Source organism: Uloborus diversus, chromosome 8, assembly GCF_026930045.1.
Source record: "Uloborus diversus isolate 005 chromosome 8, Udiv.v.3.1, whole genome shotgun sequence".
Lineage (NCBI taxonomy): Eukaryota > Metazoa > Arthropoda > Arachnida > Araneae > Uloboridae > Uloborus > Uloborus diversus.
In genome coordinates this window covers 132856974-132877926 of record NC_072738.1, presented here as the reverse complement: position 1 = coordinate 132877926, position 20953 = coordinate 132856974, and the positions used below count along the sequence as shown (strand labels likewise).

Genomic DNA, 20953 nt, shown 5'->3' with positions numbered 1-20953 from the left:
TACTTATGGCATTTCCCAGTTATTCAATGTTCGTAGAGTTTTTTCTTCCGTTAATTTTTTTGGTACACTTAACCGAACCTATGTAATGATAAAATATTTTTTAGCAAGTTTCTAGTTCTTGTATCAAACTTTTTGGAGTAAGATGCCCTGGATAAGACAAAGACTTTTGAGTTAAATATACAACTACTTGGTGTTAGTAGATTAACAGACTTGGTTAAAACTGAAAATTCTTGCATGCTTTAAAGCAACAAATTGTAATTCAATTTTTTATGTAAAAAAATTTTACAATTCATTTTGGAAAAGAAACTTCTTTAAATCAAATTTATTTTTACCCTGCCTGGTTTGCATGTTTTATTATTATTATTGTTATTTGATTTCAAGGTAAGAATACACATAAAAACTGTTATTAGTATGGCATGGTATATTAATGTTCTATCATGTAATGCATACTAAAGAAAAATTCATTTCTTTGTTTATAGTAAAGAAGTGTTTTCAAATATTATAAAGCTGCTTATTTTTTTGTTTATGAAACTTTAATGAACAATTTATGAAATGTTTTAACAATAATGTCCGACAAGAGTATTTTCCAATTTATATGTCTCAGACGAAAAACTGCAAATCAATATTATTTTCAACATGTAATTTGTATAATCGATATTAACACTATTAGAACCATACATTGTGTTGCTCATTTGTGTAAATGTTTCTTTTTCTTTTCCTTCAGGTCATTTGGTGTTGTTTTGTGGGAATTATTGACCAGGGAAATTCCATATAAAGATGTTGATTCCTCGGCTATTATCTGGGGTGTTGGGAATAACAGCCTGCATTTACCTGTACCTGATTCATGTCCTGAAGCTTTTCGAATTTTATTGAAGCAGTGCTGGTTTGTATTAATTTCAATTTTTCCATTGAAAGCTTTATTTTCAAGTATTTTTTCATCAAAAGTATTTAACATTTGCTGAAATTCTTGTATTTTTGAAATTGAGTTTTAATGACAAAAGACCAACTTGCAATATATGTATGCAGGTTTACTCGAATGATTCGTTCAATTTTGAAACACTATACAGTGGACCCTTGTTTTAGACGAGGTTTATGTTCCACAAAAATGCCGCGTAATTAGAGACTTAATATGTTAAAATAGGGGTTAAGTTCTACCGATTAAAAATATGCTTCATTCTAGTGATAGATAAATATGTTATAAGTTTAATGTGTAATTCTCTTGATACGTATACGCAACATGCATAAAGCAAACATGAGTAAAATTATTGTTAATGAAAAAGATCTGGTCATGATAGTCTTTTGACTGTCATTATTTTTCTCCGTAGCTTTTTGCAGGACTTTAACGCATTCATGATCACTCGCGTCACTTCCATGATGGGATCTTCCTTCCCTAACAAATAAGAAAGATCATTTGCCTTTGTCAAGGAGCAGTTCAAAATTTTCAATGTGAAAGTTTTTGGGAGTGTGTCTTCCATGTTGGTATCCTCCTTGGTTTTGTCCTTTGTCACTTCTAAAATTTCTTCAAGTGTGTTCTGAATTGTTTTAATTTAATAACTTTACTTCTGGAAAGAGCTCTGGAACCAATCAAAACAAATGTCTCCAATGAACCAGGCTCGCTTATTAGTGCCAAAAAGCAGTTTATTCATGTTATCTGAAATCTCAGTAGTTTGGATTTTGAAAGAAGGGAAAATTTTATCAGTTTGCAATACCACAGCCACGTAAAATTAAAACTCATCCGCATAAAACAAAACAAAGATCTCAAATCTTAAACCATGTATAATCAAATCTGCATAAAATAAATCCACTTAAAATAAAAATCTACTGTATATCCAAAAGTATTGCATGTACAGTACTGAGGAATACTTAAAGATAATCACAAACTCCATGTGGCAGTGATGGCCATTACCAGCACAGCTCTGCAAAATGTGCAGTGTGAGTTTCACTAACTAATGGTCATCGCTGCCACATGGATGCTATCTTTGAGTTTGACCAACTGTTTTGGTAGTGGGGGGTTCATAAACAAGGTCATTAATGTGCCCCTAAAGCACTGCAAGAACAGATGAACATCACGCTTATTGTAACACACACGAAAGAAAAAAACATTTTCTTCTTTTGTTGTCATTTTAAAAGTACTTCACTTGTATTATCACTTAGTTAACATTATTCCAAATCTTGATGAGTTTCTGGTCATTTTCATATAATCCTCATCATTGTTTGTACAATACTTTTGAACATATAGAGTTTCTAAAACAAATGAATTATTTGTAGCAACCCTGCGCATAAGCTGCAACCAATTATACAGTCAATTGATAGGCCAGAGTATTTATTTTGATCATGTACTTTTAAAATTATTAAATTGCTTAAATTTTCAAACACATCGCAATCATTTATAACCTTGATTGTGTTGTTTTCAACAGGAGCTCCAAACCCAGAAATCGTCCTTCTTTCCATCATATTCTTTTGTATATGGATACTGCTGCTCGAGAGTTAGCAGATGTATCAAAAGAAAAGTTTCTTCAAAACCAGGTAACCTTTTATGTTAATTATAAAGTTATACAATCCACTGTAAGAGAGCCATGATTTTTTTTCTTATTAATTGCAATGCTAAATATTTATTTAAATGAGATATTTTACAAATCATGTGTAAATAAAAAAATATTTATTAATAGGCAAAATGGAGACGCGAAATTGATGAGTATATGCAAAACTTTCAAGATAAAGATAGCAGGGTTCCTCTTGTTGAAGAAGATCTTGTTAAACAAAGAAGGGAAGAATTGCGCCATGCACAAGACATACGTGAACATTACGAGAAAAAGCTAGAACGAGCCAACAATCTTTATATGGAACTAGCTACATGCTTATTGCAATTGGAACAACGAGAAAGAGAACTTGTGCAGTGAGTTTTGCTTAAATTTGCTTTGCTGTTGTCAATCCTTTAATTGATAATCTCGCAATAAAATAGTTCATCCCAATTTTTCTAGTTATTTAGTATTTAAAGGTCAATTCTTCTATCACTAATGACGCTCATAGGCAATGCAAGAAACCGGTTCGAATTCAGTTGCCTACTTCCTTTAAAATTATTTTCATGGATGTCTTTATAATCTTTAAAATTCTTTGTTGCTAACTCAATCACAAAACAGACCTCCGATATTCATTAAGTTATCGCCCTACAGCCAGGGCTAAGGCAGAAATATATGCAAACGATAATGTAACTTACTGAATAGACCATGCCTTGCCTTCAGTCTTCTGAGTTGAACCGAGCCATTGCTTTGATCACTCGTCTGGTCAGTGCTAATTCTATATTAGCTGCCAGTTTGTTTGGCCTCTTGGCTTCCTTAAGAGGTTTTCCACCTCCAGCTCACTCACTTCCTATGCCGGACTGATGAGTGCTAATAAGCATGAAACTGCAGTCCTCGGCTGGAATGACTGAGTTGCGGTGCACTCCCATATTCTTTTTTAAATATCCAATTTATCATTAATTTCCTGGATAGAAAAAAAACAAGATAAAGATTTATGTTAGGTTATCTGTTGTGGAAGAGCAATAAAAATATATACTTCCCCAATGTTTCCTTATATAATTGTAGAATTGTATCCTCGTCCTCCCCTACCTAAAACTGACTATGAGTTATTATATTCTTCCTTTGCCATTTCATCTGACTTTTTATTCTATTTTAGATAATAGATTTGGAATGATTTGTGTTGAAGTTTCCTCCCTTCTAAAAACTGTTTTGTTAATACAATAAGCTAAATTCCTGTTTTAGTTATGTTAGTATCTGTTATAGCTTAACAACATATAGCGTTACTGGTGTTGAATTACTGAATTTTTATTCATTTGAAGTTTTTTTTAATAATTTTTCAGTGCTAATTAATAAAAGAACTATGCATTTAGAATTTTTTGAAAATTATATAAGAGTAACTTAACATCAAAAATCTTAGTTTAGAGATTATGTTACATTCAAGAAATATCTTAACAATTTAATTGTTCAATGCTTGATCATTTATCTTGAAATTCTTAAAACTAAACTGGCAAATTTATTCCAAAGCAGAAAAAAAAAATGCTGAAAACACATGGAAGAAATAGTTTTCTTCCAAGCGAAAGAAATGTAAGGAACTTATGCCAAGAATTTATCATCTCTATTGTAGTTTTGCACAATAAAACAAATGTATTTTTGCTGAAAGAAATAAATGGGGGGTGTGTGGCAAAGTAAAAGGGTAAAATATTTCCACAGTTTGCAGCTCCATCTATCTAGCAATATTTTATCTATGTTCTTCTCATATAGTTGATTCCTGTCAAAAGTTCCAAGTCATTTTCAAAATTTAATACACATATTGTAAGATTTTGTGGTTTACCAAAAATTATTTTTGTTGCAATAAAATGATCCAGTTTTTGTAATTAACATTTTAAGTATTAATTGAGATCTACTGATGTCCAGTGCAGTACTTATTTAATGAATATTAGGCATGTTTTGGTTTTAAAAATTTAATTCAATTTGCCAGATACACACGAGACAAAGTAAAATACAGTACAGTGGCCGCCTCTTATATGAATCACGTTTGATCTAAACAGTTTTGATTCCATAAAGCGGCTGATTCAATAAGGCGGCTAATTTAACAAAGCTGCATTTTGTTATGTTTATAACAAATTGATTCATTAAAACAGTTGATTCAATTAATCAGTGTCCACTGTACCCCGATTTAACGATTGTCAAGGGACTGGAAAAAGTTACCGCTAAATCAAGGAGCATACATATTAAACGAAGACAAATTCGGACCAGCAAAAGTATCATTAAATTGAGGAAATTGTTAATTCGGATATCGTTAAATCAAAGTTACGTATAGTGTAGTTCATTTTGTTTATTTATTAATTTATTTAATCACTGTTGTATTCATTCATTAATTATTTATTTTACATTCCTTTATTTATGAATACACTTATTTATTCACTCTTTTATTTTTCTCCTACATTAATTTATTTATATATATATTGGTTCATTATTTATTCAAGATTTTTTTTTTCTCATTCATTTGATCAAAATTATTTTATTTCTTACTTTGCCCCATAAAAAAATGAAAAATTTCCACTTTCTTTTTTGAAGGTACATATTTACTGGTTAAAGTGAAAGATAATATTTCATGGCAAGTTTTATCATAAAACAGTGTCCTTTCTTTGTGTACTGCAATTTTCAAAACGAATTTCTAATTTACATAAAATCCATCGCCAGCTCAGTCATTCCATCTGAGGACTGCAGTTTCGTGCTTTTTAGCACTCATGAGCTTGGAATAGGAAGTAACTGAGCTGGAGGCAGAAAACCTCTAAAGGAGCTAGAGAGCCAAACAAACTGGTAGCTAATGTTGAATTAGCACACCAGATGAGTGACAGCAGCAATGGTGTGGTTCAACTCAAAAATTGAGGGCAAAGCTAGGTATTTTGCAGCAGGTTACCGCCCTAATCCAGGGCTAAGGTAGAAATACATTAAAATTTAAAAAAAAATCCATTTTGTTCAATTTGAAAAAAGTAAGTCATCTCGGCTATTTCCCTTGCCCACATTCCCCTGCATATTGTTCGACCTAAAAACGTTAGTTACACATTATAGATCAATAATTTAACTATTTAATCATGCTATCAACTTCTAATTAAACAGCATAAAATGTATGACAATATATATTGATTTCATAAAGATTAGAAGTTCTATATAAAGAGATTACAAAAGCCTCTATTGCAGCCATGTGAAATTTACACTTTCAGGGCCAGTTACAAGTTTATATGAAAGACTTCACTTAAAACATAGTTCTTCACTGTAAACATAGTTGAAGAAGTACTGCAATCAAATAGTTTGGCTAAAAATTACTTTGTCACACATGCTTCTTGAAAGTGATTCTAATATGAAGTGTAAAATTAATACTCTGGTAAAAGTAGTTGATTTTCCCAAAAATACCATTTCTATTGTTAATGATGCCATCTTTTTACAGTTGATGTAATTATTCAAACAATTTTTTTACACTAATTTAATATTTGTAAACTTTTAACAACTGTTTCGTTTTATATTAGTTTCATACTGTTCCTTTCATTTCTTCCAGTTTCTTCCACTGTCCTGAAAGAACCTTTTTTTTTTTTTTTTTTTCTGGGTAGAGACCCAACTCTGCCTTTAAACTTAACTGAAACAGACTCATATATTTTTCTATAATTTGTATTTAGACGAGAAGAAAATCTTCATGAGTGCTCTAAACAGGGTGACAAAGACTACAAAAAACATATTGTGAGACCTTTGCTTCGGGCTCATGAAAGGTTGACAAAGAAACGTTCTTTGAAGTCTTCACAAACTCAAAAGAGGTATGTAGTTTTTTTAAGCTTTTGGAAATTAGCTATATCCTGTATGGATAGTATTATTATTTTATCCTAACCTCGATTTTTCGTGCATGCCGGAAAGGACTAGGCAAGTGTTGTTGAAAATTTGGTGACCCCTGAATTTTGTGGCATGCCGGCTAATGTGGGGTAATGTGCTATATTATTGGAACATTACAATATTTTTCATAGCTCTTTACCATTCTCAAAAATCTGCCACTCTAGGTAGAGGCCGAACCTTACCTATTGGTTGAAAAAAACTGTAGATCGGCGAAAGCCTTGAACAGTTGAGGAAATGGAAAATAAAGCTAAAAAGTCAAAGGGAAAACTGGGAGATTAGAAAAATATTGAAAGATCACTAAAATCAGAAAATGAATCCTACTACTCTACTCATTCAAATGCAGAATGTAATAAAAGTTTTAAGTAGAATATTAGATGATATTGATTTTAATAAATTATTCATTTTTTTACCATGAAAAATTATCACGTGAGATAAGTGTATGATCTGTGTTCATTTTCAAATACTTGTATTGAAAGAAGTAATTACGATTTCTGTTGAACTAATTTAAAAGAAATTTATCATGAAATCTGAAAATTATTTTATTTGATTCAAAGGTTCATTCAAAGATGACTGCTCATTGTGTTTTTTTCTTTTTCAGAATTATTACTGTGTTTATTCGGTAATAAATTATTTTTAATTCATGTAAATCTGTTTGTTTGTTTAGCCCTGAAGAAACTTCTTCAGTACCTCAAGCTAAAAAGGCTGCACCTCAACTTTATGTAGCAGATCCTGCTGTAGGACATTTTCCTGGACAATCAGCTGTATACGTAGCAGAGATTCCTCCAAAACAAGATTTTGAAATTTTCTGTGATGAGCATTCGCCAAATTCGTACTCCTATTGCAGAAATTCTGCCTCCTCAAAATGCAACTCCTCTGCACGATCAGCAATCATTTTAAACATGGAACAAAACTTACTGAATCAGGATTCAGATCCGTCTTGCAATCCTCATCCTCGGCCGAGCAACGTCGAAGTCATCAAGAACAGGCTTTCTGGTAACCCCAGGCATTGTAATTGGGATCTGTTTGACTCTGAGGAAAGTTATCCATCAGTTAAAGTTCCTAATTGGCAAAATGATGCACAGTGTTTTGCAATTCCGAAGAAATTCTGTGCAGAAGAAGAGCTTGTGCAACATCCTGATGGTTTAAATTTTTATGCAGATGATGCTTCTAATGGAAATGGACCTCCTAATCTCAGGGTGAGTGCGATTATGGACAGCAGAATTCCATTTACCTACTGTGTTGGAGGATCTTTAGAGAGCTTAAAGCAACCAAACAGGCTTCGAAATTTTCCTAGAGCTGTGCCTGGAATACCTGTGAGGCATGTTGGTGGCAGTTATAATGATATTTACCGGGTACAGGTGAGTACTTTTATTTTTATATCATAGTAAGATGTGAAAAATTTAAGGATCCTTGTTTAGCATCAATATTTATTAATGTTATTATTGTACTCTTAAGCATTTCTGTTTTACCAATATTGAATTGTCAGCACTGTGCTTAAATAGAAGTATTCAGTTTTTTTTTTTTTTTTTGAGCATTCACAAACAGGGGCGGCATTTCAGCATTTCGTTTGGGGGGTCGTGTTTCTTGAACATGAATTTCCTCAGAACGGTATAAAATACATATTGTTTAACAAGAACTGATAGTTAAATGGTTTTAATGTTAAGAATAATTAGGTTTGTAAAGAACAATTAAAAATTTTTCGACAGAAGCTTTAAATTAATTTTGTTATAAATTATCTCACAAAATATCTCGGTACTAGTTTTTATTTTTTAGTAAAGTTTTAATCTGCTATTTTTGGAGTCAGGAAGAACAGAAAATTTTGTAACTATAGTTAATCAATATCCAATGACTTAATTTATTGCCAGTATAGCTAAAGAGGAAGGTCTTGCTTTGCCTCATTGCGCTTCGAAGGCAATTCTCTAACCTCCTGAGACACGAAAGTCAAAATTGGTTGACGTTCAGATCTCCTACAACTTTCTAGTTGTGTGCGTAGTTTTTTACACCGATGAAGAGGTTCCATTATTGTAGCCTTGAAATAGCTATATGCTGTATTTTCGTGTAAATTTGTGCTTTATTTACATCGGTTTTTCAATCTAATCACGGAAGTCATCTTTCAAATGACTGACCTGATTGAAACAGTCAAAAAACAATGGAAGCAAGAAAGTTATGTCAAAAAAGCACATTTCCTTTAGATTCCTCTCTTTTAAAATAACCAAGAAAGCTTTTTAAATAGGCTAGTATTTATTTTGTGTCATTAAAAAGTATAATCACAATTCACAAAACAATTCCTCTTCCCTCATGCTATTACTTATAAGTGTAATATTTTCTTTTTCGCTTTCTATAACCGACCTACATAATATTGAAGTTAAGACCAATAATAAATATATCTCATTAAATCCTGTCTCAATTTCTTGAGAAACTGAATTGATCAGTTTATTCAAAATATTGATTTAATATTTTGACTAAAACTTCATCTGGGTTTTGTCACCTCTTCCACATTGGCATACATTAAAAACTGTTACGAAAAGTTCTGTCACAAAGTTCCACACCTGGTTCAAGTATGCATTAATGCGAAAATTACTAAGAGTTTCAATTGTCAATCCAAGAATTAAGATTAGCGAATTAAAATTTTGATGATAGAGTATAGCATTTATCAAAAAAACGCTCCGCAGTATAAATAAAGTAAACAAAAAAATTCAGACAAAGGCATACATATTAAAATGACAACAAATTGTTTATCAATGAAAAGGTCGCTTTCCACTAATTCTTCCAGGAGGCTTTTATAACTCTTGAAGACCATCTTGTGTCACTCAGAGATTGTCAAGTAAAGAGCCTCAAGATACATTTGTTGATGTGAAAGTATTTTTTGATGTGAGATGTTTTTCAAAAATAGCATATCTTTACAAAAAGTTCCCATGAAAGCATATGATACACCGAGTTGCTAAAATGTGTTTCTAGTACATGGCGTCAATGAACACTTACTAGCTGAACATTAAGTTATAATATGAGCATAAAAATTTATGCAAAATGACATGGAATTTACGCGTAAAAATTGCAGACTCTACACTGTACGGGTATCTCATACAAGATGCTCCATCATAACATAGATTACTCAATTTTGAAATATTTAACCCATATGAAGAGATTACTTCTTTAGTTAAGGCAAACACTTATCCTCCATCAGTTTTTTCTGTTCTGAAAATTCAGGCAAACGATTTTCTAAGTTATCTAAATTGAATTTTACCCTTTTATATTATTCTTAGTGAAAAATTTGGGGGTGCGACCGCCCCCTCTCGCACCCCCTATTTGCCGCCCCTGTTCACAAATTGCTAATTGTCCTCCTTTGATGGACAGAAGTTTTCTTTCTTGGTCACTTTTAGTCCTAGGCCTCCGCACTGTCCACGAGCCTCCGTGAATGAGACCTCCTCCTGGCGGGTGGCATCCATGTCCATTCTCCTGGGCGATGGTGTATATATCCCCTAGAATTAACTTATTTATACCCAACCCTCTCGACTTGACACAATCCTGTTTAGACAGAAAGAGCATCCAGTACACAACATCCAGCAGCCAGCCCACAAAATCCGGCATCCAGCCCCTGGCATTCATTAGAATTTTGACATCTTGAATTCAAAATATGTTTTTCACAATTATGAATGTGATAGGAGTCACTTGTAGAAACTAAGAAGCCCAATGGTCCTATTGCAATTCATGATTGCAAAAAATGTAGTTTAAATTCAAGCCATCGAAATTCAAATTAAAGATAGGGCTGGATGCTGGATGTTAATTATTTTGATCACTTGACTGATTACCCCAAGGTTTTTTTTTCTTATGATTTAAAAATATATATATACATATATTTTCTGTGCTGTTTAAAAAACGCTACTTCATTTTAAATCTAATGTAAATTTGGGGGCATCCTTCACTCTCTAAATCTGATTATGTTTTAACTTTGCCAATGATAGTTATTGATAAATAAACATGGTTTTGTCCTAAAGGTGTTAAAAAGCAAAAAAAAACTTATTTTATGTATTACATATTTTTAAAAATATTTTCCTATTAAACTTTTTTATGTTGTCAGTTATAATTTTATATTGTGTGTCTGAATCAGTTATTCTTTTAATGCTATTTTCAGGAATCTGAAAGAGATTTACGTACAAATAATTCAACCCTGCATGATGTTGACGGGAATATTTTGAAGAAAAGATGGTTAGTATTTATTTCAAAAAGTGAAGCGCTTTCAATTATTGTATTTATAATTTATTAAATATCTTTTTTCTTGGGATAGACTTATGCTGCATTAGAATATTTTCTAAATTTGTCTCTGCATTCTTTATTAATGAATGTCTCTTTCATAGTTTTTCATTCAAAATTTAGAATGACCAAAAAGTATGACTTGAAGGTTCTACACAAATTGTAGAAATTTGTGAAACTTAGTAGTCAATGAAATATATTTTAACCTTATTTTTTTTTTTTCAATATATTCAACTTTGTTGAAGTATATTTAAAAAAGGTATTAATGTAAATATATTTTTAATCACTTTAAATATATATATATATATATATATATATATATATATATATATATATATATATATATATATATATATATATATATATATATATATATATAAGGGTGTCCCAAAATTAACGCAAGATTTGAATTTGCCACCATTTTTTCCATAAATTGTTGGCAGCCATGAAAAAAGAACAATTTGACAGTTGAGAGTTTAGGGTTAGTAAAAATGGGGTGTTATTGTACCATACAGCTAGAGAGAGTGAAGCATTTCAATTACTGCATAAGGCATTTCCTGGTCGCGTACTCTCTCATTTTGGTGATCAGAATTGGCACCCTAGATCGTGTGATTTAACATTTTTTAATTTCTTCTTATGGGGTTATTTGAATTCAAAGGTCTATGTCAACAAGCCCACAATCACCCGTGCATACCGTGTTGCGATACCGAGCGCCAATAACAGTAACTGCTTGACCAGCCGCAACTTTCATTATTTTTGAAACAATTGCTCAATAATGAAAGCGCGTTATTGTATCGTATAACGCTCCATTTTTGATTACCCTAAACTCTCAGCTGTCAAATTGTTCTTTTTTCAGGGTTGTCAACCATTTATTGCAAAAATGGCGGTAAATTCAAATCTTGCGTTAATTTTGGGACATCCTTTATATATATATATATATATATATATATATATATATATATATATACAGGGGCGGACTGGGGTCAGGTCGGCTAGTCGGGGATCCCCGACTGGACCAACCGCTGAGTGGGCCACTTTAAGCCATTTTTTATTGAACTTAATACATTTAATTCACATCTAACATTTTTTAAAGCATAATAATAGAAGAAAAAATGAAATTTGTTCACTCAATGGGAAAGAAGTGTTTGAAAGCAGGTTTATTTTCTTCCATCCTTGGCCCCCAGGGACCAAAGTAAATAGTCGAAGTCCACAGGTGCGAATGCTTTCCTCTCTTTGTCAACTTTCTCTCTAGTTTATAGAGCTCTGGGGTCCATGGCTCCCACATTGAAAAAACGCGAAGAGACCAGAGAAATTAGGGTCCGACGCGGCCTGAAAAAGTGCTTTCAAAATCTTATATTAGTACGTCTATTGACAACAATTGGCCTGCACTACTAGTCAAAGCGGTCCCGGCCCTGCTATAAATGTTTGGGCCATGTTTTGGGGTGTTGATACATGAGCAGCGGCATGCACAAGGTTGGGGACTTTGATGCAGGAACGAGTTAAGTCCAAACTTTTCCTTTTTTAAAAATTCATTTTTGCGTGTGGAGAATTGGTTGTTCCGACTGATGTAACAACGGGTCACAAATGTAAGATTAGACCTCTGCTTTCTAGTAAATAATGTGGGAAAGATATTAGCCTTTCGATCGGACACTAATGTTATTTATTGGTCTTACCAAAAATGAGTGAGTCTGGACTTACCTGGTTCTTGGTTTTTGCATCAGTGTCCAAAAAGAAAATTGTGCATTACAGATTTAAGGTGGTCCGGGACACATTTTGAAAAAAAAATGGTATTAAACAATTTAGAGTTTTGAAATTTTTTGCACTGATTCACCATCAGTTTGATTCACAAAATCATAACATAAATATTTAAAAAATATATTTAAATTTAGTTATTGTTTTCTAAAAAATATGGGGTTGCTTTAAATTGCTAAAACTCAAAATATTCTTGTCACTTTTCAAATTTTTTTCAAAAAACTATGCACAAATATCTACGTTTTAATTTTTATTCGACGATTTGAAAAATATTAATTCAATAAAAATAGAAAATTTTTCAAGAAAAATTTCGAAAAATTCAAAGATACTTAAAAAAAAAAGCTAATATTTTTTGAATTAATGGTTTTTTTTTAAATTCACCGTATAGAAATCAAAGTAAACTGTTTGAAAAAGATATGTTCCAAATTTCTTTGCTTTATCTTTATCAGTTCTTGACTTTTTAGAGTTTGAATGCCAAAAATCGGGAAAAATTGCATTATGGAGAGAAACACGTTTGAAGTTTTAAAGTTAAATATATTAGTTAAAAGAATGCAACAAAAATAATTATATCTTTCGTTCTAATTAAGATAGAAACAAGATTCAAACGTCTTTTTAAGCAAAAAAAGACAGAGAAGTTTTTTTAAATGATTTTTTTAAAAAAATGCAAAATTTGACACATTTTGTTTTCTGACCCCCTTAAATACCGAAAAATTGCCAGACAAAGTCTTCGAACCTTAGGCATTCCGTTAAAGTTACTAAAGATAGCTTAGAATTTCACATATAGAAATTTTCATGGGAGAGCTTCGTATCGCTTTTATTTGCACTATAGCCAAAAATTGATTTCAGTTTCAGAAAAAAATGCCCAGAGAGAACTAGTGTTTCCTCCAGACCAAAAAAGGGGCAGTGCGCTTTCAGATAAAAGGGATAAAAGGGTAGAGAAGTTTTGTTGAATAAAAAAAGTGCTTCTTTTACTTTTTGGTATACTAGGTACATACAAAGTTCGAGTGTTTTCGATAGTAATTATTTTTAAAATATTAAAAAGCTTTTTGATGTCTAGTTTTAAAGGTAATGCAAAAAACATTCAGATATATTCTAATAAGATTCTTGTGGATAAATGATTGAAACAAAAGAATGACGTTCAAGGACAGGGGTCGAAGGTTAGCTTAAATGCGGAAGGGCACGGTGCCCTTCTAAAAAATCTTGGGGGAAATCTTTCTCTTTTCCTTTCAATGTTTCCAAACGTATTATAGGATTATATTTTTAAAATTACAATGTCGGAAAATTTCGAGGGAGAATGGCCAGATTCCCTATTGTAACGAAATGTAGTTTAAAATTGGATCAAAAGCATACTTCAGTTTTTAAATGCTTCCAAATGAGATCACTGACCCTCCTATTCTCTCAAACGTGACCAAAGTTAGTTTTGCGTATTTTAACAGTCCAAACTCTAAACGTTTTTGTAGAGAGCTCCCTATGCTGTTCCATAAAATTACATTAATTTTATTAAGGGTATTCTAAAATTGCATTTCTAAAACTTCCCATTTTGGAGAATTTCTGGGAAGAGCCCCCGACATTCTATTGTAAACAAAGATAGACTAAAATGGATTTCAATTTTGAAAAAAAAAAAAAGTTAAGAAGACAAAATTGTGGGGGAACCCCTTGTTTTCCTTCGCCTTGAACGCACTGAAAATTGTAAAATTGTGTTTTTTGACATCAACTTCACTTGGAAGGGAACTAGAACCCTGTGTCCCGATTCTTTTCTTAGGCTTATATAGATCAACCAATTTCAAAAAATTTCCGAGGGGATTTACCTGTTTCCTCATCTCTTTCCTCGTGTCCTTCCTATGTTGTCAGTATAGAAGCCTAAAGATGTGCCTTTTCTGGCTTATAACTATAAGTATCCTTTCAGGGCACATAAAAAAATGTGTCTGTGTTAGCTATATTTTACGTTTCATAATTTTCTATTTTAGAACTTTAAATCTTAATTTAGGAACTTAAAGAAAAATAGGAACTAGTGGTAGTTTACTGTCTTTGCTCAACTAATTTACAGAAATGGGCCAAAATATTATTTTGCCGACTGGGCCAAAGTTAGCCAGTTGGCCCCTGCATATATATATATATATATATATATATATATATATATATATATATATATATATATATATATTCTGCAATAAAAAGTGTTCTTGAACTTACAGTGAACTAAATCTCATATTTCATTTCTACTCTCTTTTTTTTTTTTTTTTTTTTTTGCATAAAAACACCAACTGCTGTTTCTTTTCATAATACTGTAACAAATCTGCACCATCCTTCTTTTGAATTTTTTTTCCTACTTTGTTTTTATAAAATATCAAGAGTGTAGCTAGAAATGGGTCAGGCTAGGTAGTTCCAGTAGCCCATACTGTTAGAAACTCATATACCAGCGTTTCAAAGCAACAGTAGGATATCTTACTGTTTTTCTTGGGATTAGGTTTCTTACTGTTGCTCTGAGCCAATGATATGTAGGGTTACCATAATTAACATATGAGGCAGCAAGAAGCAAACAGATGTAAGCGGATGCATCCGAGTACCCTACATTCAGGTAGCAGTATTTGCAACAGTTTTGAATGCCAAAAAATAGTCTACAAGGTAGACCATCTTTTGATAAGTGGTATCAGTTATTATTAAACGTCTCCATGGAATGCTTAAAAGTAAAATGCTAAATTTTGAAATTGCTTACAAAACATAAGATTATAAGTTTCAAAATAAAATTGAGAACTGATGCACAGATAGCTGCCAGAGCAAGTGTGTTTGACCTCTCAGCCCCCAGGACTCCAATATAGAATTAGGTGCCTTTTTTGTTTTCAGTTTTGTTTTTCGCATCTCTCTAAACTGTATTTCTACATCTAATTTAACAGATTCGTATAGAAAGTGAAAAAAAAAAAAAAACTTTCCAATTCAAAAATAGTCTACAGATTTGATCAAGAATATGTGATGGGGGTCGTAGCATCACATTGGTTCTGTTATTGAACACTGCATACATGTCTTTTTTTAATTTTTAATAGACTTAGATAAATCTTTGTAAAAAGGTTTGACGCCTAATATTTTTCCCCAGGTTTTAATTTTTATTTATAGTTTTATGAGAAATTTTAGATACTGAAGTTGAATTTTGATTACAGTGTATTTAAATAAGTTCTGAAACTAGAAACCTCGTGCCCTTTCTTTGTTATAAACTAAGCCCTGATTAGAGTACCAATGAAATATAAAATTTGTAAATTTCCCTGCTGTGGCTGAATTATAACACCACTCCTTTCTTTTTTTTTCTTTTCATACAACAAATTTTTGTATTTTATACACAATGAATTTCCCATTGGAATTTTTTTCCTAAATGCAGCTATTCTGATTATTGCAGAGAATTGAATTTTAAGGGTATGAGATCCATCATAAAACATTAGCTTCATGCTTCTATTAGTTTCTATCTGGAAACAGTTAAGAGATACCTTCTTATAATAGAAGCTAATGATGTGGGTTGCTTTAGACAGAAAGGTGTCAAATCTTTTAAATGTTTTGTATCAGAAATGTCATGACCTTAATCTAAAGTGATTTTTTTTTCGAAAGATTTTAACTAAACATTAAATTGAATTATTTCATATTTTAGGTATGATACAGAGATATCACCTCAGGAAAAACATTTTGAAAATAGATTTCCACCTCCTTCTGATGTACTTCGAGGCATTTCAGATCTTCATGTATCAGACTCCCTAACTCCTCAAGTACACAGACATTTAAGAAGGCACACAATGGTCGACCCTACAGTTGTTTTGTATGGAAATCGGGAAGATTTGGAATTAAATCGCATTAATAGGGTAAGGTTCTCCTTCCTAATGTGTCATTGTGCATTTTAATGTATAACTTCTTCCAATGTTCTTTTTTTTTTTTCAATTTATGAAATAAATGCTGTAAATTTATAAGCACCCATTTTTTTTTTGTTTTGCTTTTTTTTTTGGGGGGGGGGTCTTAAAAATTAATTCATTTATTTATTTAAACCAACCAATTAGTTTTATATATTGAACTGTAGGGAATTTTTTTTTCTTTTTTCTTTTTTTGAAGAAGAAGAAGAGTCAATACTTTGTCTACTTATCAACGACTTTCATTAGTAAATAGATATAACTTATAACTAATTCAATTGAAATTTATTCAGCTGTTTTGTGGATTTTGTTTCCAATCCTCGTTTCCCGCCTATCTTAACTTTTTTTCTTCTCCCCCTGCTTAACTGTTACATCCAGCAATTGTCATTTACCCAGAGGTGCCCATCCCCCCCCCCAGCCTCAATGGCACAAATTCCCCTCCCCCCCAAAAAAATTTCGCATTGGTTTTAACATATCGATTTTTGGTCTTTAATTTCTAGTTTAATTCACACTCTGCATCTTGCATCTAGTGAATAAATTTAAGAAACTAAAAAAAAAATTAAATTTGCATGAGAAAAACAATTGCGTTTGTGACAAAAATTAAAAGTGCAAGAGATGCTATTTCACAATTTAAAATCATGTTCAAAAAACATTGTTTTTTTTTTTTTTAAATTCTTCTTAAGTCAAAAAAACTTATCCTACCATGACCTCAATCATAGAATTTGACATTGGATAACAAACTGAGTGCAAGAATGAAATTATTATCAGGTAGTACTTATTCAAGCTGAACAAAAATCTGTTTCGGAATCCCAAATTTCCGACTGAGTCAACAATAAAGTTCTCATGTCAAATTTAATGATGGGGCAAAAATTAATAAAGTCACGCAATCCACCAGTTTCATGCGATTTACTGCTTCAGCGGGATGTGTAATTTACGTATAAATCCCAATTAAAATAATGATAGCATTAAAATTATCAAAGCTGTCGCCAGGCCAAAAAAAATGAGGGGGGGGGGGTTAGTTAGGTTTCTCCAACCTACGGCCTGCAAATAGATTTTTTCGGCCAGCAGGAAGCTAACAAACTGAAAAAAAAAACATTGTTTGAAACTTGATTTTTCCTTTAGCATTTAAAAAAAAACTAATCCCAGGAAATCTCAAAAACCACCACTCAACGCTTAATTTAAAAAGAAAAACGAAAAAAGAAGGTATAAAGGGGGGGGGGGGATCGCCAACTAAACTATCGACATAAATAATGTTGGATTATTAGCTCACCTCATCTTCCAGAGTTCACTATGTGGTCCTTGAATGAAAAAGATTTTGAGACCCCTTAGTTTTGTGACTTGTTTTTGAAGTGTATGAATGAATAAATAGTGAGATTGGATTCATTTCTTTGGTTAAGGTCGGAGTCATTACTAGATCTTAGCAATATGATTGTCACAAATATAATTTTCAATCCGAAAGGAATTTTTAAAATTGTAATTTTAAAAACGAAGTTTTAAACGATCTTTGGTAATGTTAGGGGGAAGAGTGGCATGGTGGCCCATCCTCCGCAGTTTTTAAAAATTAAAATTCCAAAAATGCATTTTTAGATAGTTTTCGATTATGTTATGGAGAAAATAGGGGGTTCAGGGACTGTCCTCCAAAAGTTTTCGTAAGATCTCCGGAAATGTTTCGAAATTGTAGCCTTAAAAACCAAGTTTAAGACAATCTTTAATGATGTTGGTGAGAATGGAGGACGCTCCTCTAGACATTTTCCTAATTTGCAGCTTCAAAACCCAGTTTTGATAGATCTTTAATGTTAGTGGGAGGAGAGGTAAGGTGACTCTCATTCAGCAGTTTTTCGGAATTGAAACATCAAAAATGCAATTTTAGATAGTTTTTGATCATGTTATGAGAGGAAAAAGGGTTTGGGAGGCTGTCTTCCAAAAAATTTTCAAAAATAAAGTTCTAAAAATGCAGTTTGATACCATCTTTGTTGATGAAAGGGAAAAAAGAGATTGGAGGGCTCGCCTCCAGAAATTTTTTCGAAATTGAGGTCTTATAAACGTGATTGTAGGCTGTCTTTGGTGAGGTTAGGGGTCAGGCAGTTTTCCAAAATTGAAGCTCCAAAAGTGTAATTGGTACCGACCTTCAATGGTGTTACAGGAAGGAGTTTTCGTGAGATCTTTGGAGATTTTTCGAAAATTGTAGCCCTGAAAACCAAGTTTAAGATTATATTTAATGATGTTGGTGAGAGTAAATATTCCTTGAGCAAAAAACTCAATAAATTTATTAACAGTGAGCAAATGTAGTTTTCGGAAACAATATTATAACTTGTAGTATAAAAGTTTACTAACTTAAAAAGAAAATAAATACAGTGGAACACGTTTAACACAAAAACACTTAACATAAAAAGTTGGTTAACACCAAATGGTATAGCGGTCCAGACAGTACACTGTGCAATTAAATATAAATCTTTTAAGATGAAATTCTTTTAACGTGAAAAATTATTTTGGTCCCATAAGCTTTGTGTTAAGCGTTTTCCACTGTAATGCACAAACTTCATCAAACTGAACGAAATATTAAAAAATATTCCTTACATTAAGGAATATTTTTAAGAAAGTCACTTAACATTACTAAGAAATATTAAATCCCTGTACTTTTATGCAAACATATGAATATTTCAACTTTGTTTTAATAATCTTTGTAATAATCTTTCACATAATTTTCATAAGTAAAAATTGTAAGGAAGAAAAAAATGTGGGGAGGGGGGGGGGTAAGTATGGGGAATTTTGTATTAAAAAACTGAAAATCATTATCATGACCATTAATTGGCCGATTATCAACAGCCAATTAATCAGTATTTGGCCAATTTTCTTACAGGCACGTCGCTATAACTAGCACATTAATGGTATTTTTTTATCTCCTCAGAATTCTCTGCCACCTTCGTGTACAGTGCCTGTAGATGACAGTCATGATTGCATTCCATTGGCGACTTCTATATGGTAGCACTGAGTAGTATCAAGATTTATATTATTTGCTTACACATTTTGAGTGTAAAACTTGAAAGATAGTGCCTATACTTGACTCAGAGTGAACCAAAGTAACAAGTGCATGAGACTTACTGCTCAAATGTTTTTAACGGATTTGGCCTGGATAAGTACAGTGATTATGTTGATATTCATTCTCCCTAAAAGATTCCATGATTTAAGAAATAGCATGTTAAAGTTTCAATCAAATGGTTGTTCCATTGAATTAAATTGCCTTGAACTTGTTTCATTTTTAAAAACTATATTTTGCTGGCACAAGCATCAAACCATAGAATTATCTAGAGGAGAATTTTGAATTAAAGTGTGGTTAATGAAGTAAAATAGGTAAAACCTGCATGAAATAATACATTAGAGATTTTATTTTGAACTGTTTTTAATTTTGAGTTTATTTTTATAGATTTTTATTTCTTGCAATCTTTGTATTCCATGCTTTGATTTAAAATGCAATAGCATCATTTTATTATTTTAGTTTTGAATTGTATATTTTGAGATAATTTTTATATTGATCCACCATAAAGTTGTTAATATGTAAATTGAAGTAATCTTAATTTTAATTAAACATGTTTTTATTTTGAAAAGTGTTTCTTTTTTCAAAACTTTTTAACTTGTCTTTCATGTTATTGACTGTCTACAATACAGCTGGAGGGATTTTTTGTGTGACTGATGTGCACTTGTTTTATTTGTAATGAAATTCTTCAGTGTATTTTATCATAGTTCTTCACAAATTTTGTGTGTTTGTATATTTGCTTTAAATCTTTTTGTAAGCAATCAGAAGGTTTTTTTTTTTCTAATTTCAGTTTTATTAAACTCATTATTTTTAAATCAATTGAATGGTTCCAAAAAGGATAATGGTTGATTAAAACAAAAAAAAGAAAGAAAAATGTTCTGTAAAGATTTCAAATAGTGCTAAATTTAAAAAGTGCTTCCTTCTTGTAGAAAGGTTTGTAATTTTTTTTCTTTCTGCCATGAAATTAATGTGCATTCTTTAAAAATTGAAAAAAAAATAAATTTGTTGAATCACATAAATTGTTTTATAGTTATTTTTCATGTATGAATAAATTTTTAATTTCTGATGCGTACTATGACTTTGTAACTACAGCTTTGACCACAATTTAATTCAGGTTATTTAAAGCAAGTACAGTAAACTCCCGATTATCGGCAGTCGGTTTATCCGCGGCTCGGATTATCCGCGGGTCTTTTCACTATTTTTTTAACGGTCATTAAATGTTTTTTAAACTTATAATTGTGTTATTGTTCATTTTTAGCTTTTACATATGTATATTTTTTACATTCAATGTTAGTAGATGGAATGTAGCAATGTTTTTAGCAAAAATTTAAATGTATGTGTGAGTGTTATTCATATGTTTCAGCTATTGTATACAGTAGTATCGTTTTTTTAACTATTATTCGGATTATCCGCGGTTTTCGCTTATCCGCGGTTACCATGCCACCTTATTCCGCAGATAATCGGGAGTTTACTGTATTAACTTTTTTAGTCAACATCCAGAAATAACTTTTATTTTCTTTACTATAGTAAGTGTTTTCTATTTTTGCTGCCCAAAAATCACTGTTAATTTTTTTTTTAAATAAATGCTGCAGTTTATTATTACTTATATCCTAGTATTCTTTGATACA

At 31.6% G+C, this 20953-nt stretch overlaps 1 protein-coding gene across 1 annotated transcript in view; it reads left to right on the top strand.

Annotated features, from left to right (window-relative positions):
• The window catches only part of LOC129227481 (mitogen-activated protein kinase kinase kinase 13-like), a 30368-nt gene extending 11080 nt beyond the window's left edge, over nt 1–19288 (top strand). Inside the window, exons 6-13 of the mRNA XM_054862052.1 lie at nt 725–883; nt 2418–2526; nt 2670–2896; nt 6197–6331; nt 7069–7762; nt 10537–10610; nt 16042–16249; nt 19200–19288. Coding sequence (XP_054718027.1) covers nt 725–883; nt 2418–2526; nt 2670–2896; nt 6197–6331; nt 7069–7762; nt 10537–10610; nt 16042–16249; nt 19200–19277 — 1684 coding nt within the window. The 3' untranslated portion in view covers nt 19278–19288. The remainder of the gene's footprint in view (nt 1–724; nt 884–2417; nt 2527–2669; nt 2897–6196; nt 6332–7068; nt 7763–10536; nt 10611–16041; nt 16250–19199) is intronic.
• The last annotated feature ends 1665 nt before the right edge of the window (nt 19289–20953 follow it).